The sequence below is a fragment of the Berghia stephanieae genome, chromosome 8 (genome assembly GCF_034508935.2).
Source record: "Berghia stephanieae isolate SIO BIC M18660-M18661 chromosome 8, UCSD_Bste_1.3, whole genome shotgun sequence".
Classification (NCBI taxonomy): Eukaryota; Metazoa; Mollusca; class Gastropoda; order Nudibranchia; family Aeolidiidae; genus Berghia; species Berghia stephanieae.
Genome location: NC_088367.1, coordinates 15,274,701 through 15,299,187, shown reverse-complemented (window position 1 = coordinate 15,299,187; position 24,487 = coordinate 15,274,701). Strand labels below are relative to the sequence as shown.

Here is a 24,487-nt window from a genome sequence, read left to right as displayed (position 1 = left end):
AGATGAGACAAAACATCTATTCTATAATGACTTAATGCTGGTAAATTAGTGAAATATCAATCTGCCACGGGTAAAAAGGAGAAAAAAAATATTTCAATTTGTTTGGCCTTCTTTTATAAGAAACTATAATTCCTAGATGTGTAAATTTCAAAAAGCGTTTATTTTAATTAAAAATAAAAACAATAGAAGTGTGCGTATATTAATATGATTGTATTTTCTTCAGAAAGAAGTGAATGATTTTATGTGCGTTTTCTTGGATTAATATTAAATATTAACTGCAATGTATATCTTATCTCAAGGTAATTGTAACAATAGCACCTATCAAATGTTGCATTTGTAGAGCCAATTGAAAAAGATTAAAAGTAATAATAATAATAATAATAATAATAATAATAATAATAATAATAATAATAATAATAATAATAATAATAATAATAAATAATAATAATAATAATAATAATAATAATAATTATAACAATAATAAAAAATAATAATACAATACAATAATTTATGATGAAAGCAGAGCTCAAAATTTGAATTCTTTAAATTTCGTAAGCAATGCTATGACTTTTTGCTATGATAAAGCATCTTCTACCCTGGATAACAGAAGGAAAGAGAAGAAGGGGAAGGCCCTGGGCAACCTGAAGGAGAACAGTAGAGATGAGAAGGGGGGGGGGGAGACATGGAGCTTCCTAAAGATGATGGTCACAGACAGAGAGAGATGGAGGACCTTCGTTGCTGCCCTACATGCCAACAACATAATGGGCAGTAAGTAAGTAAGCAAGTAAATAAAGCATCTTCTAAAATGGTACGATGTATTCCACATACAAAATGTGATAGTAAAAATTCAAAGCAAAAGAAAAAAAAAATGAATATGTGATAAAATTTGACCTTCAATCAAGGATAGATAAATCACGAGGAGCATGCAATTGGTTACCAACCACATCATAGGCTATTATCGATAAATTCAACCTGATATTGACACTAATATTTATTTATCCCCCCCCCCTCCCAAGTTCACTTATGAAACGATATATTGCTATTAAGATTCTGAGAAATATTGAGTAGCATTCTTTCTTTCTTTCTCCAAGATATGAAAGTCGACAATTAAATCGCATTTTCATAATTCAGAGGCAATTTTTTAGTTAGTGACTTTAAAAAGAAAATACTAGTCTTGTTTGTCTCATAGAGCAATATTCTGAGTGTTTTGAAACTTCAAATTTTCTCTGGTGATTCTATGCTGTCCAATAGATTGCTTGAGATAGTTAACTCATTTTAAAAAAAAATCTAAATGGTATTGAGCAGGTTTTGAAAGTTACCGCCTTTCTTAGTCCGATTGAGTCAATGATTTTATTCAAAGAAAAATATGAAATTTCATAAACGCCATGAATTGTCTTTAGTTTGCTTTAAGAGAACATTTCAAGGCCCTAAATTAACAAACCAAATGCCTTTTTGTAACATATACTGTATGTGATACCTTACAAACATCACACGATCAACTAATTAGAATATTGTTAACAATATGTACAATGTGCACGCAGCCTTAAGAAAACATAATGACGTTCATTCAGAGATTTTTAATGTTTATCACACGGTTTAACAAATTCACTTGTATACTAATCAGTAGATCATTTGATATTTACCCGATAGTGTTCAATCTCTTTTAAACAATGTAAAGATTGTAAAGTATTTTCCCAACCAGAATATAAAAATATTTACAAAAAGTACAACAGAAGCGTTTTAGGCTATTAAACAAAACTTATTGAAAGCCAGTAAAACAGAAAATAAACCATTGATAGGCGACAAACCATTAAGGAAATTTGCTTACCATTTTCTTGCATAGGGATCTCTGAATTTTGCAATCCAAAGACATAGCAATATAATTAATAGAAATTGATTTCAAAAGGCTGGATAGAATACTGTAGGCTTCAGTATCCCAAAAGATAAAGCACTCGACTGGCATGATTCAAATCCATCTATCTATTATTTAAAAGGATTTAAAAAACAGTCGGTTTTCAACTTGAAATTACATATTCGCTTGTATTATAAAATGGTGTACTTTCTCTCAATCAAAGAACCAAATTGTCAAAACGATAGTCAAATTCCTATGTTGACTATTACATTCAATGACTAGCAATTGTTGTGACAGTAAAAGGGAAACACAAGGTATTTCTTAACAAAAAATTTTACATCAGAGAATTAAATCTAAAAATCCTATGAATTTGAGAGGTTTGACATAAAGGACGTATTTTAGTAATTCGTCTGCCTGTACTACTGTGATCTCAGTTCTATTCCTCATGGGACAGTTTAAAAAAATAATAAGTCCATCCAGAGGTAACTGAGAAACTGAGTAGAAGATGAAAGTAAAAGCAATATGTCATTAAGACCTTGGACCCAGAATATGTCTCACGATAAAGTGTTCCAATTTTTTTTGGGAGACAGTTTCAAGGCAAGTTATCTATAGCAATTTAGATTTATCAACCTTGTGATTTTATGGTGGAAAGACTCAAATATAAATTACAAATCCAATACTTATGAAGATTCCTTTATTATTTGTTACAATAACAAAATTCAGTTGGATAAAATAAATCTATCTAGAGTAACATATCAGACAAGGAAAAAAACAAACAGCAAAAAAAAAAAATAAATAAAAAAAACCCGAAACATACAGAACATTGATATATAAAGGTAAAAAAATTAAAGAATGGATAAGTAAATAAATAAATAAATGAATGAATGAATCAATAAATAAATATAATAAATAAATAAATAAATAAATAAGTAAATGAATAAACAAAAAAAAAGTATCTTCATAAATAAAACCGCGTACTAAAACCGACCTGCTTCTTCTTCCTCTTCCTTCTTCTTCCTCCTTGGAATAGCTGATTTACTGTACGGAGAAAGATGATCAAACTTAGTGGACAGTAATGCTACAGCACAATCACTTAGTGTCAGCACACGTGGAATGTCAAAGGAGAAATGCATCCCAGGAAACTCAAAGTTACGAATTCTATAAAGAAAGAAATAATAATAAGAATTATCTCTATTCCACCGAATATCAACTTAATATATAATACTCAATAGGATTGTAAAACATTCAAATACTATTCAATAGGACTGTAAAACATTCAAATACGTCATCCCATACATGAAATAAGGTTTTTGCTTTAACCAATTAACTGTCATATTCGGTAAAAACATTTTTAAAAATTTGGCCAGAAAAATTGTCCTTCAACTATCAAACACTGACAAACACTAAAAAACTTGACATGGTGGACAAACTGCACTGCTAAATCCAAGAAAAACGCTTGATAGATGATCTACATTGCCTTGATTGGAGAAAAGGGTTAATAAACAGTGTGCACACAATAGAAAGCAATCAACGCTTCATGGTTACTGTTCACACAAACAATAATGTCACATTTTGTTCTTGATAAACATGAAAAAGAAAAGAAAAAAAGAAAAATGAACAAACAAACAAACAAAAAACAGAACCCATTCTCATGAGGCCATGTCTTGGACATGACAGTCCCAAGCCAGTAGAAAACCTAGAAAGGAAGCTCCTACATGAATGGCATATGAAAGCTGGGGCTTAGATGCAATTATTAGCTTCTCTGCTTAAGAGCACACTCCGCTTAATTGACACGAACCCGAACTCCCGAGGGTGTGATATTAAGCAGAGTCGATATATATTGAAAATATGGGCATCCCCATATTCGAGTTGGATGGGGTTCCAGTCCGGTGATATTGCTGGACAAGAAATTAGAACACAGACTTGCAAGTATGCAGTTATCACTCAATGTCTCGGTGTAGAATGGGTGTTGTAATTATTTATTTGAACGTGTAAGACAACAAACGTGTCTTTGATCTGTAGTTAAGATGTCAGCCTGTAGTTGATAACATAGTTCTGTTTTTTTTTCACAGATAATACGACTCCACAATATCAATGACCATAGGAACTGTTTATAGATTGGATGATTTTAGAATCTCAAAACCTCTAAAATTGTTACTGCAGCATTGGCATTTTTGTCCTGAACATTAAATTCAAATGATGAATCAACACACACATACATAAACACACACACACACACATGCACACAAACACACACACACACACACATACACACACATATAATATTTGACAATTCAAATTATCCATCCCAGAACTTTATCTGTTCTCTGTACCATAACTCTGCTTTGTAATGTATCAATTTAAGCTGCGTTATGAGAAGCAACGTTCTAGTTCGATTAGTGGTGCCGCCCTGAGGCTGACGTCTGCATCATTTTCCCTTGAAAAAGATCTTAATTAAAAGGAGTTTATTTATTTGTTTTTATTCAAATATTTCATCTATCTATAATTCATATTTTATAAATATATTTATTTCATTTCTATCTAAACCATTCTTTGTTCCCCTCTTTGGGCAACTTATCATCTTACCTGGGAAGTTTTACAAGATTGCCCCAAATACACAATGAAATCTGATCATTCTGTATAGTGTGTTGCAGGTTTCCAGTCTCAGAGTTTGCAAGAGTTGTGGCATCACATAAGAGTTGAAGGGTTGCTAAATCTAATTTGTGGCTTATAAGGTTCTCAAGCTCCGTTACTGTCTGATTGGTGAGAAAGAATATTTTATAATGAAGATGGAAAGATGGAAGTCATGAAAATTTTCTGACACAATGTCAAAACATTGTATTATTGCTGTCAGTGGCCTTACTCTAAATTGACTAAATTGATTTTCTTCTGATACAATCTTAAAATAAATGAATGGAATACAAGTAAAATACAACACCATCTCGAGCATTTTCGGTTTTGTATGGAATGTATAAGTCTGATGCTGTGTAAAGAGATATAATCTTACTGTGAAAAAGTGAAAAATAAAAGATGCAACGTAATGTAATGTATGAAATTGATTATAATGCAATGGTGTCCACCTTGACGCTCAGTTGTACTATGCAAGCTCCTCAGTCATTGTGTGACTCATTGACATATTCAATCATTCCCATGCACTTCTTCAAACACACACACACATACACACACAAACAAATAAACACACAATTTATTCAATGAGTTGCAGAAGAAGTGAGTATTCACATGCTTTTTGAAAGAGTCAATGGCAGTGTTTTTGTTTGAGATGATAAAGAGTTCCAAACAAAGGACTGAAAAGCAAAATAATGTTTTCAGTTTGTTCTTTTTTGTTGGGGGGGGGGGGGTCCTCTCTTATTGACTCGTGGATAGCCTTAGAAGATGAAATGGAGTGCAAATGTATTAGACCGGTATGTTATTATTATAATATTGACACCTAGATGTATGATGTATGGAAGCAACAATTCAAGGACACCAAGCTGATCATTAATAGTAAAGTTTGGACATCACACTAATAGATGGAATTTAAGTGCACTGCTTGGCAAGATTTTTATTAGCGCAAGGTGCGCTTATTATGAAAAATTCTGCACTGTCAAATTTAGCTTTGCAAAACATTTTAACATCCTCAGATGACGTCAATGAACCACCAAATGTACGTCGAAATAGTTGATGAAATTAAAGTCCACAAATTGGCATTACATTTATCAGCACATGATGCATTTATTATGAATTTGAAAAATAAGCTCGTATAAAATATTTTCAATTCTTAGAGGACGTTAAATAAGAGAATAGAGATGAAATCTTAACATCTTATCATATCTAGTAAATTCGTCTAAAAATTTGCAAATATTTCTCCTAAGTCAAATAACATCGTATTAAGAAAGATGATGTTTTGTTATCACATATTATTTTCATTCATTTTAAACATAAATTTCATCTTTTCATATTCAAATGTAAAATGAGCAACAAAAAGCAATTACTTGTGTTTGAAACATTAGAGCAGATTCCTATATTTATTCCTCCAGCAGAACCATGGATCTAAAGCTCTGTTTTCATGTAATATTGGCTCAATGAAATTCTTGTAAAAGCGCTTTAACAATATAAACCACAGTCATTTACCAATGCTCATCAACACCTAAGTTGAGTGGAATGTAATGTGTCTAACACATAGACATAATGGTAAGAACAAACAATGAGATTTAACTCTTTGTTATCTGAATGATCATTAAAATTTATCAAAAGACGTCAAAAGAGTGGAGTAAAAAAAATCATAGAGATTACAGATACCAAAAAAAAAACCAAACCAACAAAATATTTTCAGTCTCGCTCTTTAGTATGTGCTGTGCTTATCTTGTGAATCATCACATTAATCTATTGTATTGCAATTTCTCTTTTGTGCAAGACAAATATCTCAAAGAAAGTGTATGAATCAGTACCAGACAAAGCAGAGAGAAAATTAAAGGAAAAAAAAAATCCACAAAAATCAGCCTGCCTTGACTGTGGAATCTCAATCGAGGCGGCTGATCAAAGATTATAATAACAATTCGTATTATATTCTTTGGGCTGATTTTATGGGATGCTTTTTTTTTATTGTAATTTTTTTTTATATATATATGCTTTATCTGGCAATGATTCATACACATTTTTTCAGATGTTTATCTTACACCAATGATTGCTCCTTGATTTATCACTTTTTTTTTAGTGCAGCCTTGTGGTCTAGTGATGACTAGTTAAAAAACACAAAGTTACCTCATTATACAAGATTTTACTTTTCTCTGGAAGTTCTTCTGGGGGGGTGTCGGTAAGGATGAATTGGAGCTCTTCAATCAGCTACAAATAAAATAAATTGAAAAATATGGATTCATGAATACATAGTTAGAGGGATCAATAAATTAATATATAAAGAAATGAATATATCAATAGTAAATGAATATGATGAGTGGCGACACGATGGATAAAAGCTTAAGTTTGAGTCAGAGTGACATCTTTTGAGAAAGAAAAAAAGTACCCCATATCACTCACGTTTGAAGAGCTGCATTGCAATTCAAGACTGGTTTTCTGGGTTTTGTTTCAAGATGGCTTTTGTGCAGCTATGTGGTCTTGTGGTATGACACTCGCTTTCGGATTGGAAGGTCCTGGGTTCGAGCCTTGCTTGGCGCATAGTTGAGTCCTTGGAAAAGGCTCTTTACTCACATTCACTCACCCTACTCAGGTGTAAAATGAGTACCTGGCCGTTGACAGCATTGTCTCTGTCAGAAAAAAATTGTAATATCGCCTAACAGGCGTTATGTTTCGTTCGACATGTTACATGTTGCTGTTAGTCAGGGACCCCTTGTAAAATGCTTTGAGCACATTTAGTGGATATATTGCGCTATATAAAAGCTCAATTTTTAAAAAAGACAGTCTTAAAGATAAAATTTCCTCTTGGAATTATAAAAGGAACAACATTTTATCGATTTTTACTTTGCATATATAATTAAACAAGTAGCAAATTGATAAATAAATTGGTAGGGTAAAAAGGTTAATGGATGGTTTTTTTTTTTTTTACAGTGTTTCGAATGAGCATATTTAATACTTCAGTATTGAGAAACATAATTTTTTTCTTACTCCAAGAGTTAACTCTGAATCCTTCAAAACGCTTTCAGCATCGTCTCTGGTCTTGTCCTCCATGCGCAGATTTATATACGTATTTATCTCCCCTTGGTTCACAGGGTCTGGTGAACCGTCACATCTCATGTACCGAGCCCACTGGTTAATTTTAGAATCCAATGTGGAAAAAGTCAAATAAAACCATCATTAATAAGTAATAAAAAAATCAAGAAAGCATAATATTGCTACATAGCATTGGCAGCACAATATAGTGCCTCGTCTCATAGCAAAATAAACAGTGTGGAATGAAGTCAGTGTTTAGATGAGTGACAACACGTTCAAAACACTGTATCCAGTGATGCATTCTTTGATCAGGATGCACCTGTAAGCAGTGACAAATACTGAAAGATAGTAGTTATAAAAATAACTTCTAACAAAAGACTGTAATACATGAAATAGAAAAACACGTTAAATATCACCTATTGGAGGGATAAATTAAGCGTGAGGGACATTGAGCACGTTAAATATATGAACATTTTCATATTCATTTATATCATTCGAGTGAAATAATAATTAAAACACTTCTTTTAGAGAGTGATTGTGTAATTGAAATGATCATGGAGCATAACCTGTAACTGGTAAATGAAAATATCAAAACGTTTCAGATTTAAACACTGCTCACAAGTTGTCAAAACATACAATTAATTAAGTATAATAAAAAAAATTTTTTTCATAGGCATGTTTGTGAATGAAAATGATTACAGCTATAATAGACATTCTTTTCATGGTTTGTAAATTGATATGCTGTATTAAAAATATGACATACCTTGGCTTGAACCCTCCTATTCTGACTTATTTCCAAAAGTTGTTGTCTGTTTGTATCCAGAAGTTGTTGAAGCTCTGTCATGTCTTCACGACGACACTTGCGTTCCTGAAATGGCGTCATAATTATTGTTAATACTATTCATCAGACTAACAAAAAAAACAAAAAAAAAACAAAAAAAACCCTCCAAAGAAAAAACAGACACAAAAAAAAACACAACACAAAACAACAACACAAACAACAACGACTACAACAACAGCAACAGCAACAACAACAACAAATATGCTGGGTCAATTGCACAATGGATGTGTATGTATCTTAGTTCTAAAAATACCAGGATTGCACATGATGAAATATTTGGTCGTTGCAGAAAAAAAAGAATACCCCCCCCCCCCAAAAAAAAAAAACAACACACACATACAAAAAAAACCCCAACCAAAACGCCACTGTTCAATTTGTTATGCATATTTTGAATTAATTTTCATCTAGGGTGAGGACAGGAAAGTGAGTTAGTAACAGACTTTTGTTCTATTCTGACTTTTTCATCTTCAGATTTGTTTAACAAAAACATATGCAGTAAATAGATTGATATGATTTTCATTATTCAAGATTTTGCTACACACTGTTGTAGCAAACTCAAAAATTCAATCGAACATTATGGCTAGACATGGTTTTTTTCTCCTAATTTATCATACAAACAAGAAATAATTTTTTAATTTAATTTTTTTTTCAAAATGATAATTTTTATGTCATCGTTGTTATGAAGAGACCTAGCATTTACATGTTTTTAGAGGTAAAAAATGTCACATTGTGTCCCGTTCGAGACTCTACTCTGTTATGCTCAGGGACTCCTTATAAGATGAGCTGACTATGGATACAGACGCACATAAAACAGAGAGAGAGAGAGAGAGAGAGAGAGAGAGAGAGAGAGAGAGAGAGAGAGAGATGAGAGAGAGCGAGAGAGAGAGAGAGAGAGAGAGAGGGAGAGAGAGAGAGAGAGAGAGAGAGAGAGAGAGAGAGAGAGAAAGAGAGAGAGAAAGATGAGAGAGAGATCGATGAAAAAACAAAACAAAACAGACAAACAAAAAACAACACAACCCCCCCCCCCCCCAAAAAAAAATAAATTAACAATACAAAACCTGATGTTATTATATAATCAAGTCGGGCCATTAAGAAGATTTGTGTATGATATGGTAATACATTAATTAACATGGTCAGACGAAAGAAACATGGGAGTTGAACAATGGTCAATGTAAATTTATTCTTCGTACTTCATTCTCCTGTTTAGCTTTTTCAATTGCCTGAGCAGCTTCCACCTTCTGTTGCTTTTTGGCATCCTCCATGGCTTTGATTCTAGCAGCCTCTGAATGGGGGAGAGAAAGGAATCGGGAAAGGGAGGGAAAATGCAAGAATTATATATTAATTTCATTGTCCAGAAATGTTCTTATTTCCATTGTATGCATCTGTGGTACCTATATTATAATAATAACCTATAACCATTTAGGGCCATGGGGTTCATCATGTCTTCTGGAATGTAAAATGGTCAGTAATCATTTCTTGTTATTCTCCGGATGGGAATCAAGAATATCGGGAAGTTTCTTTTGCGCCAGATTAAGGAGACCCAGTTATCCAAACTATGTTAAATTGGACAAAGGTATATAGAAAAACGACTAAACCGGAATGCAAATCTTTTGCGTGTGAGTTGAGCACTCTACTATTGGACTAGCAGTATCCTCAGTGGGCCCTTCCACTCTATTGCAGATAGTTCTCCGCATTTACAGCCAATGATATTTTAAGTAGAACTTGTGCCAAATGATCAGAAAAAATTTATGTTCTCCATGTTCTTATAGTGCTTTTTTGGAAACAAGCTTGGAAGAGAAGATGCTATATTAAGTCTTATTTTTCCACTATTTCCACTTACTAGGCATTATATCTAATTTAAACTATGTTTCTGGTTTCTATGACAAGTTTTGGTTTCTTTTCATTATTTATGTATACTGTTCTAGCTGTGTCGCTGTGGTGCAACGAAAGAGACAATGCAATTCAACGGGATACCCTTAGAAAATGCATTTTTCATACAAATTCCTGTCTAAATACTGATTAGGTAGCTGGGTCTGTAAGATCTGGTGGAAAGTTATTTGTGATATATTAGCATCCTATCCAAAGAGTAGCACACAAGTCTTGTTGTATTCTTTTTAATGCTTCAGAAACGGGGATACACTCTGGCTCTAAGGGCCTCATGGCTCTGGATAGTTACTGTTCAAGAAAATATCATTAACAAGAAGAAAACAATCAATATAATCTGTAATCATAAAGTGTTGTAGGAGAAATAAAAATTCAAACAAATAATATCATTTAATTTTGCATCAATTATTATTGATAATCGGTAAGGAGTGTTATTATCAAAAGGCTTACATCAAAGGTCATGGATGTGAGGTTTTAAATGAGATATAAAATAAGTGATTCACCGCTCAAATCGGTATTATCTCGGTGTGGTTTAGATGCTGAAAATTTATTTTCAGTAAAAAAAAATAAATCAAGCTTATGTAAGTTTATGTATTTAATTAAGTTTTAATATTTAATCGTAAAGTACAAAAGACATAATATATTTATCTTTTACACTTTAAATCGACTTCCCAATATCTAGTTTAATAATACCAGATAGAGGCAATGGGCTACATATGTACGCATTCTATTGGGGGGGGGGGGTGTGTCATGATAGCAATTGGAATATAACTGCCTCACAGGCAAAGAAAATAGAATCGGTCCCATGTTCAGTCCAGGCTTGCTCAAACCTCTCTCTCTCTCTCTCTCTCTCTCTCTCTCTCTCTCTCTCTCTCTCTCTCTCTCTCTCTCTCTCTCTCTCTCTCTCTCTCTCTCTCTCCACAAAGAAGGGATTGGCTGATTCTGTTAGATCTAATGTAAAGTACTTCTCATGGACTAGGATCCTATCCAAAGGGTATCAAGCATTGTCCATTAATTCTACATAGACCGGAACAAAGTATAACCTATGACTCTACCAATGGACTACATTATATTTTTTAAATAGTTTGGGCTTGATAACTCAATTGATAAACCATTCAACGCCACATCAAATGTGTGTAATTTTTTTCTACCCCCGTCCCCCCTCTTCATTGCAGCGGTGGGGGGAGCTGGGTCTAATATCATAATATCTGCCAGGGAGTACTTTGTGATAGACCAACATTCTGTACATGTCGGTCCAAGGGTAGTAAACTATTGTCATGGTTTCATATTACTGGAACTGTGGTATACTCTAGCTTCATTTACATCATGTCTCTTAAAAACGGAATACTACGAATATAGTTCAATTTAATTTACTGCAAGATACAATAATGTTATAAAAAATGTATGCTATATAAAGTTCAAATCAACCAAAAATTATGATTACATACCTTGATAAAGGACACACGGTATGCAACTTAAGTTTTTTGGGTTTTTTTTTGCTTGTTTGTTTTTGTTTTTTCTTTTTGTTTTCGAAACAAATATCATAAAATTTGAATATGCAACGGTAACCTAATCAGAAGGAACCCCCACCAAATGTTATTATAAATAAAGTGTGTAGCTAACATTCGCTTGCAGAAGAAAAAAAAAACCACATCAATAAACAAAGAAAATAATGGTCTGTCGGTAGATTCCTCCCTACAGTTTTGGAAAATAAATTAAATTAAATTTAAAAAACCAAACAAACAGAACACAAAAAATAAATAAATAAATAAATAAATTAAAAAAATAAACCCAAACCAAAACAATTTTTTTTTAAATGAAAAAAAATCAGAAAAAGGGAAAAAATCATACAAACATAATTGATGAATTAAATTTTGTGCATTAGAATTTTAACACTGAAATGATATGATGAACAAAATTATCCTAAAACACTAACTTGATATGACCAAGCAAACGAAATGCCATTTATAACATTTTACTGAGTTGAAAGTGAACATTAATACAATAGCATGCAGACGGACAATTTCTTCCAAAATATCCATTCCATCTTTAAAACAAAGTATCAAGAGACAAATGATTAATAATAATAATAATAATAGATCTTTATTGTCCATTACCTACGTGGCTTGTAAAATAATCTTTTTATATTTGTGTTATCTAACTCCCACGTTCATAAAGTTTAAAGCAAACGTTTAGATCAAACATCGCCTCCTTTGTGTTAATCCTCATTTTGATCATAGGAATTGTATTCTAGCAAATGGTATATACCAGAGGATTTCGTTCAGATTATTGTCGTTTAAGAACTTCTGCTTAAGTTACTGGTGGATCAAAAATAAAGAAAATGTTAAAAGTAAGTTATGTGAGATTACTTTTACCTCCTGTAACACGAAAAAGACATGCTTTAGAAACGATGCACACTGGGACAAATAAAACCATATATCCTACCATTGTGATACTAGTTTGGGACTTAGATAAGTGTCAGAGATTAAGAGAACAATCAACCATCACTGTGAAATTGAAAAAAAAAAAAAAAATAACAAAACAAAAACAAAAGCAAAAAACAACAACAAATAAACAAAGCAAAAACAAACAACCCACCAATACAATACAAAACAAAACAAATTAAAACAACAAAATAAAACAAAAATAAAAACAAAAATAATTTTTAAAATTACAAAAAAAAATAAAAATAACAACAACAACAAAAAACCAAAACACAACAAAACAAATAAAGCAATAAAAATAACAGCATTTGATGGATTTACTAATTCAACAGCCCAAAAGGATAGTAAATGTTTGAGTTAGCCTTTCAATTTGGTCTCCTTCTATGTTTTAGGCTACGTATCAAATATTTTTTAATCACATAATCTTTCTAAAACATAGTAAAGATCTCCACACAATGTGGCAACTATAGGGACATCGTTAATGAGCCACACAATGAAGATGTGGGAAAGATTAATCGATAAGAGGATTAGAAAAGATGTAGACATAAGTGAAGAACAATTTGGATTTGTTGCTGGTAAAAGTACAACGGATGCTATATTTGTTTTAAAAGTGGCCGCGTGTGTTCATTAACCTGGAGAAAGCATCTGATAGGGTACCAAGAGAAGAAATGTGGTAATGCCTAAGAGCAAAGGGTGCAACAGAAAAATATATCAAAGTTATTCAATATATGTACAAAGGAAACAAAACAGTGGTAAGGACAGCTGTTGGCTCAACTGATCCATTTAATGTAAGAGTTGGATTACACCAAGGATCTGCTCTCAGCACACTGCTGTTTGCAATAGTAATGGATGTACTTACAGAACCCATTCGGAACATGATGTATGCAGATGACCTAGTTCTTTTTAATGATACAAAAGCTGAGGCGGAAAAGGAACTGGAGGGTTGGAGACAGGTGTTGGAAAAGAGGGGATTAAGGGTAGGCAGATCGAAGGCAGAGTATTTGTGCATCGGACAACTGAGAGCAGGACCACCAATAAAGATAGGACAAGAGGATGTGCCAGAGACAAACCAATTCAAATACTTAGGAACAACTGTACAAGGATATGGGGACAATGAGATAGAGGTTAAGAAGAGGATACAGGCAGGCTGGAATAATTGGAGGAAGATAACTGACAAATGAATTTCCGCAAAGCTGAAGGGGAAAATATATACAACTGTTGTAAGACCAGCAATGTTATGGACTAGAGACAGCAGCTACAACAAAGAAACAAGATAAAGAAGTTGAGGTGGCGGAAATGAGGATATTGAGATGAGCACTTGGCTGGACAAGAAAAGATAAAGTGAGAACTGAACGAATTCGAAGGTTGACTGAAGTGAAGAATGTATCAATAATGATGAGAGAAGATAGATTGAAATGGTTCGGACATGTAAAGAGATGAGAGAGGGAGTACGTGAAAAGAAAAGTATTGGACATAATTGGCGGGAAAGAGGAAAAGGGGACGCCCAAAGACTAGATGGTTTGATAAGGTAAAGGACGATATGAAGGAACTGGGCCTGGAGGAAGATGATGCTCTGAACGGAGATGCATGGAAATGTAGCATTCATTATGGCCACCCTTTAAAATGCGAGATAAGCTGAAAGAAGAAGAAGTAAAGATCTCCACACAATTATTCTTATAATCAAGGCATGCGTTTTCATTTGCACCAAATTATATGAAATTAGTTAGTTACTATCGTCTACGTGGAAGAATAAGTCTTTTAAAAAGAAAGAGCAATTAAATTTCAAAAGAAAAGTATTTTAAACAATATCAAACAATAAAATGTGAATTGAGAAACATTTATCCATGCTATAAACCAAAACGAGCAAGAAACAAAATAACAAAGGATTTCAAATTTAACAAATGAAACATTATATGTACCCTTCAAAAATATCTGAGCCAGTATCATTGAATTTCAATAAATACAACAAATATGTGAATCACCGCAGCACGCTTGAACATTTCTAAAGACAGCATGCATAATTTTTATTTTAACCGTAAGACAATAGTTTAATAGATCCAGCTCTGACTCAGAATATTTTAGAATTCCCGATTATGGCAAAGTGACTAAAAAACAATGATTCCTTAGTACTTTTGCAGTGATCGACTGGCTACTCACTACTATCGTCGCTGCTGTTTGTCAAGACAGATGCCTGGTAAGAAGCATTGATGTTTGTATCCGGACTTGGAGCTGTTGCATTATTAGCATTGTCATTACATTCAACAATAATATCATCATGGTGATCACAATATTAATACTAATAATAATAATATAATACTAATAATAAAAATAACAATAATAATAGTAATAATAATAATAATGATGGTGATGATGATGATGATGATGATGATGATGATGAGGATGATGATGATGATGATGATAATGATGATGATAATGAAAATGATGATGATGATGATGATGATGATGATGATGATGATGATGATGATGATGATGATGATGATGATGATGATGGAGATATTAATAATAATAATAATAATAATAATAATAATAATAATAATAATAATAATAATAAATAATAATAATAATAATTCTCCTCCTCTTTCTTCTTCTTCTTCTTCTTTTTCCTCATGAACCGCCCCCCCCCCCCCCCCCTGAGAAAATGCTCATCTCTTGTCTTGGTAACAACAGAAGGCGAATGCAAAATAACATAAAAACTAATTTGTAGTTGAAACCATATTTCTATTTTACTATCATAAAACCGGTTACGAATTTAACTATATAAATACATGCTTATATTTTGAATAACATGTTAAATTGGAAGTTTAATGTCAAGATGAGTAAAGATCAATGTAAAAAATTAGATTTTTTAACCCCCCCCCCCCCCCCCCCCCCCCGAGAAAATGCTAATCTCTCGTCTTGGTTACAATAGAAGCTTTATGCAGTATATGCCTATCAGGCAAAATAACATAAAAACTAATTAACAATGTACACAAACTTAGAATATTCTATTCCTACGTAATTATAACTTAAAATACTACATTTCCAGTAATTTGATTTGCAAATTCAAGTGTCTCTCTTCTATTTGTGCATTTATCTATCAATAATTTTATTCTATTCGCAAGCAATGAAAACAATGATTCACACAGGATAAACACAAAAACACAGGGATGAAAACACATTGTATTATACGAAACTCACAAGCACTTCAAAATAATTGAGTTAGAATTTTAAAATTGAAATTTTCTCAACATACCTTCCTCTTGAGCCTTTCGCTCCTGTTCCTCTTTCTTCATTTTCTCCTTGTCTGCCTTTGACATTTTTCGCTTTTTACTCTGTCGAAATTTAAAATGATAAAAGATGATCTTAAAACAGACTTTCAGAAGTGTTATGAGCATTTCTACATTTGCTTATATATTTGAATGATAAAATGAAATAAAATGAAATAAGAACCATGGATTTATCAGATTTGTGAGCCATTAAGCACTTGGATATTTTGCTTCGTAATCATTTTAACCAATTCGATCAATGCACAATATTGTTTAAATAAAATTAGAGTAAAGAGTGAGTCACAAAAGTTGGGAATTGTCCTAATCTAATCAAATCAAATCGAATCCAATCCAATCCGTTACTGTCGCAACTTCAGTGTTGAAAGTAATCATGCCATTTTGTAAATATGGGTAATTTATAAATTCAAACGTTCACAAGGGAGTGAGTTTCACATTCGAATCACACTTGAAAAGAATGGATGCGATTGCGTGGTTGGACACGAGAATAGTCTCTGTTTATATTCTCCTTTCTTAGGTTTTTCTCCTGGTTATTGGGATTCTGGCATATCCTTTTTTGAAGAACTTTAACTCTTGTTGATTTCTTCCTTTGACTTGTACTTGTAATTTCCATCCATTTTCTTCCATCGGATTTGTCACTAATTTTTATTTGGGGTTATGGACAAAACGACATGCTCATCTTTGGATTTATTCCATTTTCTGAACTGATTGTTGGACATATGTTAAAATTATAATCTAGGATCGGTCTTAGAAAGATAGTGTAGAATTTTTTCTTCTATTAGCGGTGGGTAAGACTCTAAGTTTTCTTTCCAGGAAATTATAAGTTGGCATTTCAAAAATTGTGTCAATAAAGTGAGTCCATTACATCTTAATGTCTAAGATAATCTGCTTTTGGTGTTGAATCCAATTATGTTGGTGCATTGAGTAATCTGATTCTTTAAGCATGTGTTCGTAATGCAAATGACTTTGCATTTTTGTGGGTGGAATTCCATCTCCCATTTGTTTTCCCATTCATGAGGTTTGTTGAGGCCATTCTGGCGAATCTCATTGTCTTTTAATATCATCTTATCTCTAGAAATATACTATTGCCAGCAAAAAGTCTTATTTCTATTCCATCTGAGATTCACTGTGATTTATACAAATTAGGAACAATCACGTCCATGTACATTCTCCTTTGGAACTAGTGGCATGATAGGAACAGATTTGGACAATTTAACCATATCTTTCTGTGTGCGATTTGTTACGAATGAGACTACAGATAGATGAGTGTAAATTTAAAAATATATATCGTGTTCAAGTTTTACCATGAGGATTTTGAGCTAAACTTTATCAATGGCTTTCCTAAAATTCAGCAAGACATTTTTTGACCCCTCTTGTTCAAAGTTGGTGAGTGTGGTGATTAGTTGAGATGCATGGTCTTTTGAGGAAGAGATCATGTTGAATTTTGGTAAATATATTAATGTTATCAAAGAATGTTTAATTTAATATAGCTATACATACGTGATTTTACAAATTATTTATATCAATGGTGCAGCCCTGAAATTTTTAGCTAGGAAACTTCTTCAGATGGCAAGATTCTGTGTTGTTTTTGATTTTCTTTTTAAAATTTGTTTTATTATTTCATCTTGTTTTTACAATGATCTTTGTGTCGGTATCGACCGATGATCGCCTGCATTGAGATGATTTCAGTTTTGAGGGGGACATTTTCCTTTATAAGTATAGTCAAGCAAGTTTTCACAGTGTCACGGTTTTTGCTGTCACTTGTCATAAAAGAGTACCATATTTTTAATTTCAGCTTTCACAAAAAAAAAAAATAATTAATTTAGATAAATGATGGTGTCAAGAAATATTTGATTTAGTCTCTTTGTTGTTAAGGTGATTAAGTAAAATGTTTCATTCTTCAGTCTGTGTATGGCAGATAAAGAAATGAGACTTTTTATATTCAAGCAATATATTATCAATGTTCAATCCAGGTTAGGAAGTTGATGCGCCAAAACTATGCCACGTTATATCAAGGTATCAGCAATAAATGAATAAACATGGTGGAGTGAACCGTTCCTTTCCATGTCACCTATAGTTCTTTTTGGTTTAAGGAGATCAAGCTACCCATCACAATGCGATTGACGGTGAAAAAGGATGGAATTATAAAGGGAGCAATATCAGTCGATTCGGAATTGGAATCAGGCACACTAATCCTATGCTTTTCTAGCATCACAGCCTCAGCATCAAAATATGTCAGACGTCAGGGACTATTTTACAAACAATGAGCAAAATAGCATAGTTGGTAATGTTTGTGGGGCAAGTGTCAAAACAAGAACAAAAAATCTGTTTACAAAGCTACTGTACCATTTTTTCAAGTCATATTTAAAAATCCTCAAAACCCTACCAAAAAAATAAATAAATAAATAAATAAATAAATAAAAAAAAAATTAAATTAAATAAAAATAAAAACCAATCAACCTCCCAAACATTTGCATTGAGAAAAAGAGCTGTGCGATTAATTTTACATCAATGGGCATAAATTTCGTTTGGGATCATGTGAACCTGGCATGAAAGAGGTAAATTGATATAAGCTATCTAATGATTCTGGTGGATTTTATCGTGATTCTTAAAATAATAATCAGGTAATTTTTTTTTTCATTAAGCAAAATAGATTTTTAAATACTATTTTCAAAACATAAAACACATCATGTTAAAAGAAATTTTCAAAGGTGAAATAATAAATATGACATTGTTATAAATAGTTTGTCTCAATCAGTTGATTAATCATTATAAGGATAGTAATGAAGTAATAATCATATTCATCATGAAATAAAAATCTAAAATTTTAAGAATGCGATAGTAATTAAAATGAATAAAAAGCCTCACCGAATCAGCCATGCTGAATTTTTTATTTGTTTGTTTGTTTTTAGTTTTTCCCAGTGAATGTGTTAGTGCTGAAACCAGAAAAAAATAATTAAGTAATAACAGATAGATATAAACCAAGGGGATGGAAAACAAAATAAGAGTTATGATTAATTACACACATACATCCTGAATTGGGAAACCATATCCAATTTTAAAAAAGAAGCTAGAACCCAATCTATAAAGTAGGGAAACTTAAATTCATTCAGATGCAGGTCTCATTCGAAGAAGTTACTGTATATTCATGATGATACTAGGCTGCTAGAAGCTGTGGACTTTAAAAAGTAATAAACAAAAATGAATATAACAGCTTCAGAAAAGAACAAAATACCAAACACGGAACGTTTCGGGCTCAAAACCCTTCTTCAGCCAACAACAAAAAAACAATAAAGACATAAATACATCACTTAATTCAGTATTTATGCCTTTGTTTTTTGTTGTTAGCTGAAGAAGGGTTTTGAGCTCGAAACGTTCCGTGTTTGGTATTTTGGTCTTTTGTGAAGCTGTTATATTCAGTTTTGCTTATTACTTTGTAAATTCATGACAAGAGGCTAGAGGATACACAATTGGCTCGCAAACTTTAAAACAAAAAAAAAAAACAACTCAAAAAAGACTCAACAAAAACCGCTTAACAGAGGGGTTTATTTATTTTCCAACCTTACATTAATATTTCCATTTCAACCAAGAGAGTTGTAACAGTGATGAACCTTAAGCTTTACTGAAACAAGATTTAAACTATTGTTATGGCTCCCTTGATAAAATAGCAAAGTTTGAAGTTATAAACTTTTTTAAATGGAAAAAGTTTATGACTCTTAAAGTCCCATTGGCAAAGTGTCGATGATTAACAAAAACCAAAAAGTATGGTCTTGAGCACATACTTGCATGTTATAGAAATGTAATGGAAAAAAAAAATGTGCATGCTTTTAAAGCTCACCTTGGATATGTGTGTGTGTGTGTGTGTGTGTGTGTGTGTGTGTGTGTGTGTGTGTTTGTGTATGTTGTGTGAGTGAGTGTGTGTGTGTGTTTTTTTATTTGCTTAGCATTTGAAATCCATTGCTTGTGCAATAAAAAGGGCTCCACACACTAGCACACACTCACCTCACACACATGAATAAACACAGACTATTGTCCAAACAAGCTCACAAAATCGCATGGTATTTATCAACAGTTTTATCATTGTAAACATAAATGTGAGATGACTTTACTGAGATGAATTTGAACAGACACTAATCACTGAAGTTTAAATTTGAAATTTAATAGGTATTTGGTTAGCACTAGTAAAGGAGATGCAATTCATTGATAGAACAAATTTATATTTTAAAAAAGAAGAAACATCCAAGTTTATAAAAAATGATAACACTGATCTGTCGCTAGATACATAGTGTGATCTTAATTCTTTGCCCATACAACATGAGTGCGTTGCAGATGCTGATGAAAAAGTAGAAACAATGGTATCAACACAGTTTGCTGGAACAAGAAATCAAAACAAGCAATGCTTGTCTATTATCCAATTTGTTTATTGTAAAAAACCTATAAACATTCATCCTTTTCTTTTAATTTTGCTGTTGTCAAATGGCAATGAAATTTATGTGATGACATTAAAATTGATTAAAATAATATGGGGTGTTTTTTTATTACTACCCAATAAAAGAATTTAAATATCAAACATTGGAAGAAAAATTAAAATGCATCAAAAGTTGTTTGAGTAAATTTCTCCCTTTTTACAATAAGCGCCACTGTATTGTAACAGCTTGTAGTATCTTCCTGAAATTTTAACCCCAAAAAACTTGAAAAATGATGGAAAACAATTAAAAAAAACTAGATGTTTCTATCATTTCTAGTTTTTAGGTCATTTCAATTTTTTATCGGGTAGTATAAAAAACAAAAAGCTGTATATTAGACCTAAGCTTTTGAAATTATTGTATTACAGTTCCATACGGAAATCTCGAACAAGTTCGAGATTTCCATATTTCCGAGTTTTCCATGCTGAGTATTTTACAAAAAACGCGAAAAATATGAGGGGATAAACGTAGATGGTTTTGGTAAGATTAAAATGAGGTGCAGCATTTAGTTTGTCTTGTTTCATTCAATAACAGATGGAATAATGTTCCCCAGTCAGTGTACCCACATAATGAGAAGACAAAGCCAGCACATCACATTGCTGATTACACACTCAGCACATGACGTCTTTATTTACAAATCCGGTACCTAATCACGACCACTTCTCATCTCCCCAGCACCTCTTATTTCACTCTGTCTTTCCCACCCCTAATCGCTTCTTTGATTTTAATACATAACAGTAACAGTCTTGTGCCATCATTGCCTCACTAGTCTCCCACTGGTTCTGGTACACATTAGATAGAGTGAAGCATTTCATTCACAAGACACAGGTCAAACATAATTCGCACTTCCCCTCTCTCCACTCACACACACACACACACACACACACACACAACCACACATTCACATGAAAACACATTAACTAGCACAGTTAATATCAATAGAAAGCAATGGCAGCTTTTGGATAAGCAAATTGACAGTAATACTCAGTCTGACTTGGTCGGGTTTGGGAGAAATTCCGTAAGCTCCTTGGGGTAGCATCTCTTTCAATTAGTATTTTCAGTATGAATCTTTAGTCAGGCGTTTATTCATTCAATTTGTCAATATATAGTAGCATTTTTAAAACTCTAGAACAAACCTTGATAGATTAGTGAAAGTTTAAAATTTCTTTATATGACCATTGCTTTGGTTCTCCGTCTCCATTTTGTCAGTGAAGTATTGAAAGGTAGTGCAAAGCAGTCCTAGGATTTTTTAAATATTAGGGTTAGCTCGAGGTGACAGGATTTTTTTTTCTATTAGGGTTAGTTATAGGTCTTAGTTAAAGTCCTAGGGTGTTTGTTTTTCCTGTTCGGGTCCGTTTAAAGTTACTTGGTTTTATTTTTGGCTGCGGCTATTTTGATTCGAGTCTGAATAGTCTCCTGTGGCTATTCGGACTCATATTCCAATGCGTGTGCAATCATCAGATTATTCAAACTCAGTCTGAATAGTCTCCCTGGCAGCATATATATTTTTTTTTAATTTAAAAAAAAGATTTTAATCATTTAAAATTACATAAAATTAATGCAAATCAAAATTACGATTTTAGTAACTATCAACAGGCAGTCTAAACACGCTTTATTTGACGAGAAAGACAAAATCCTAGATCATTTGGAAGTCCAGATATAAATTAAAAATAAAAGAGTTCAAACTCTTCAAAAGTAACAAAAGTCAGTCAAAGTAACTGTGGAAAAGCTTTTCTAACAACAAAACACGATGTCAAAATAAAATCTGGACAAAAATAATTAATTAAAAAACTACATATTCTGATAGTCTGAGACAGGCAACAATCCTTATACAGTCCAACGTATGGGTATGAGCTGAGTCAGTGTAATGTAATATGGGGAACAGAATTTCTTCTGAACTCTTTTTCTATTTCGTTATCAGTTCCACCCTCTGCCTACTGCCCACATTGTGTCTTCCTCCCCTCTGTATGCGCATGAACATTGAAAGTTAAATCAGAATAGCCATGAAGTGGAAGAGAAGGAGTAGTTAAAGATGATTTTGTATTGTATTATGCAGGTGAAAAACATCATGAGAAAGGAGTTGGAATTATTTTAGACAAATCAATATCAAAGTGCTATGTTGCAATCTCAGAAAGAGTTATTTTAGTGAAGTTGAAAGGAAACCTGTTTAATGTTAATATTATTCAATATACGCCCCAACATCAGACAGTGACGAAAACAAAATTGAGACATTCTATCAAGATATGGAACAGGCATTAAAACAATGTAAATCTGATGAAATTCGTTTAATAATTGGTGATTTCAATGCAAAGGTTGGTAACGAGAGAGTTGAAAATATCGTTGCCCCATACGGACTAGGTACCAAAAATGATAGAGGGGAAAGACTTGTCGACTGGTGCAGATTGGAAAACCTTACTATGGTCAATACATGGTTTAAAAACCATGATAGAAAGAAGTGGACATGGATAAGCCCAGGTGGCCTTTATAAAAATTTGATAGACTTTATTCTGGTCCAACATCGATTCAGAAATATTGTACGCAATGCAACAACTATTCCAAGCGCAGATTGTAATAGTGACAACCGACCTGTCAAGGCCACACTAAAAATAAAACTTAAACAAATAAAGAAAAAGAAAGTGGAACCAAAACTGCAATTAGATCTATTGAGAATCAACGATCAAATAAAATATGATTACAAAGAATGCATGAAAGAAAAAAGTGAAAACTTGACCTCAGATATAAACATAGATGAGTACTGGAATCAAATATCAAACTGCATAACAGAATTTGCAAGAGAAACTATTCCATCTGTGAAAAAACATGAACCAAAACAAAAGTGGATGGATGACAAGATCTTGAAACTGATGAATGAAAAACGAAAACTAGAATGCAACAGCAATGAATATAAAGAAGCTAAAGAGATTATAAAACCTGAGTGTAAGAGAGCAAAGGAAGATTATATTGAACAAGAATGTCACAGAATTGAAAGACTAAAACAATCTAACACCAAACAATTCTACCAGTCAATACAAGATCTAAGTGGAAAATGACCAGCCATGGCAAGAAAATGCATTAAAGATGCAAACGGTAATATACTTATCGACAACAACGAAATTTTGGAATGTTGGGAAGTATACATAAAAAATCTTTACGCGGATGACAAAAGAGGGACGTGCTTGGATAAAGAAATCTCTACTGTGAACACAAGTCCCCAGATTAAGCGAGAAGAAGTAGAAGCTGCTTGCAAAGAGATGAAAAGGGGTAAAGCGGTAGGCCAAGATAGTTTCTCAGTAAAATTGATTGACGCCCTCGACGATCTGGGAATAGACATTCTGACAAAAGCCTTTAATGTCATATACGAAAAGGGTGAATTGCATAATATTTTGAGACAATTGGTATTCATTACCATATATCCAAAAAACAAGGAACTATTGACTGTGACCAACACATAACAATCAGCATAATGAGCCAGGTCACCAAAATTATATTAAGAATACTTATGAAAAGAATGAGGAGCAAGATCTCTCCAGAGATAAGTGATGAGCAGTTTGGTTTTGTTAAAGAAAAGGGTATGGTAAATGCAATCTTTAGATTGAACACAATAATGCAACGGTCAATCAAAAAACAAAAATCACTTTATGCTTCTAGTTAGTGACAGATCAAAGACGGAGTCGGAGTCGGAGAGAGATTGTGATGAAATAAATGAAAGATCCCTTATCTCCAATTTTTGGCGTATTGACTGCATCATTAACATATAAGTCATTGAACAAAGATATCTTTAAAAAAAAAGCAAGCCATGTTTTAAAATGAAATAAAATACCCGCTCGTGATATCCAAATCGAGAGATGCTCTCTCAGTAATGATAAAAAGACCCGTTGTGTATAGCAACCATCCGGAAGTATTTCAATGCCTCACTATAGTCCCGTAAGCCGGCAAATTCGTAATCCAAATAATCCTTTTCCTGTTCTATCAGTTTTAACATAAGCTATCGAATAGAGAGACTAGATGTTTATACCATGTCTTGTATCGAATAAATATATACAATTTATAGC

General features: G+C 32.7%; 1 protein-coding gene across 16 annotated transcripts in view; it reads right to left on the bottom strand.

Moving 5' to 3' along the window:
* The window catches only part of LOC144978229 (dynein axonemal intermediate chain 7 homolog), a 46,444-nt gene extending 22,091 nt beyond the window's left edge, over positions 1-24,353 (bottom strand). For 4 of the 16 annotated variants that reach the window (XM_078924029.1, XM_078924021.1, XM_078924028.1 and 1 more), the window contains exons 1-11: positions 24,256-24,327; positions 18,838-18,905; positions 15,939-16,017; positions 14,843-14,914; positions 9,548-9,639; positions 8,280-8,384; positions 7,472-7,612; positions 6,614-6,694; positions 4,439-4,608; positions 2,841-3,010; positions 1,829-1,849 (exon numbers count right to left, since the gene is read on the bottom strand). In XM_078924029.1, the coding sequence (XP_078780155.1) occupies positions 1,829-1,849; positions 2,841-3,010; positions 4,439-4,608; positions 6,614-6,694; positions 7,472-7,612; positions 8,280-8,384; positions 9,548-9,639; positions 14,843-14,914; positions 15,939-16,017; positions 18,838-18,849 (943 nt within the window). In that variant the 5' untranslated portion in view covers positions 18,850-18,905; positions 24,256-24,327. Of the gene's footprint in view, positions 1-1,828; positions 1,850-2,840; positions 3,011-4,438; positions 4,609-6,613; positions 6,695-7,471; positions 7,613-8,279; positions 8,385-9,547; positions 9,640-14,842; positions 14,915-15,938; positions 16,018-18,837; positions 18,906-24,255 lie in introns of all 16 variants that reach the window. The other 12 variants (XM_078924030.1, XM_078924022.1, XM_078924032.1 and 9 more) reach the window with 8 other exon arrangements.
* Between the last annotated feature and the right edge of the window lie 134 nt (positions 24,354-24,487).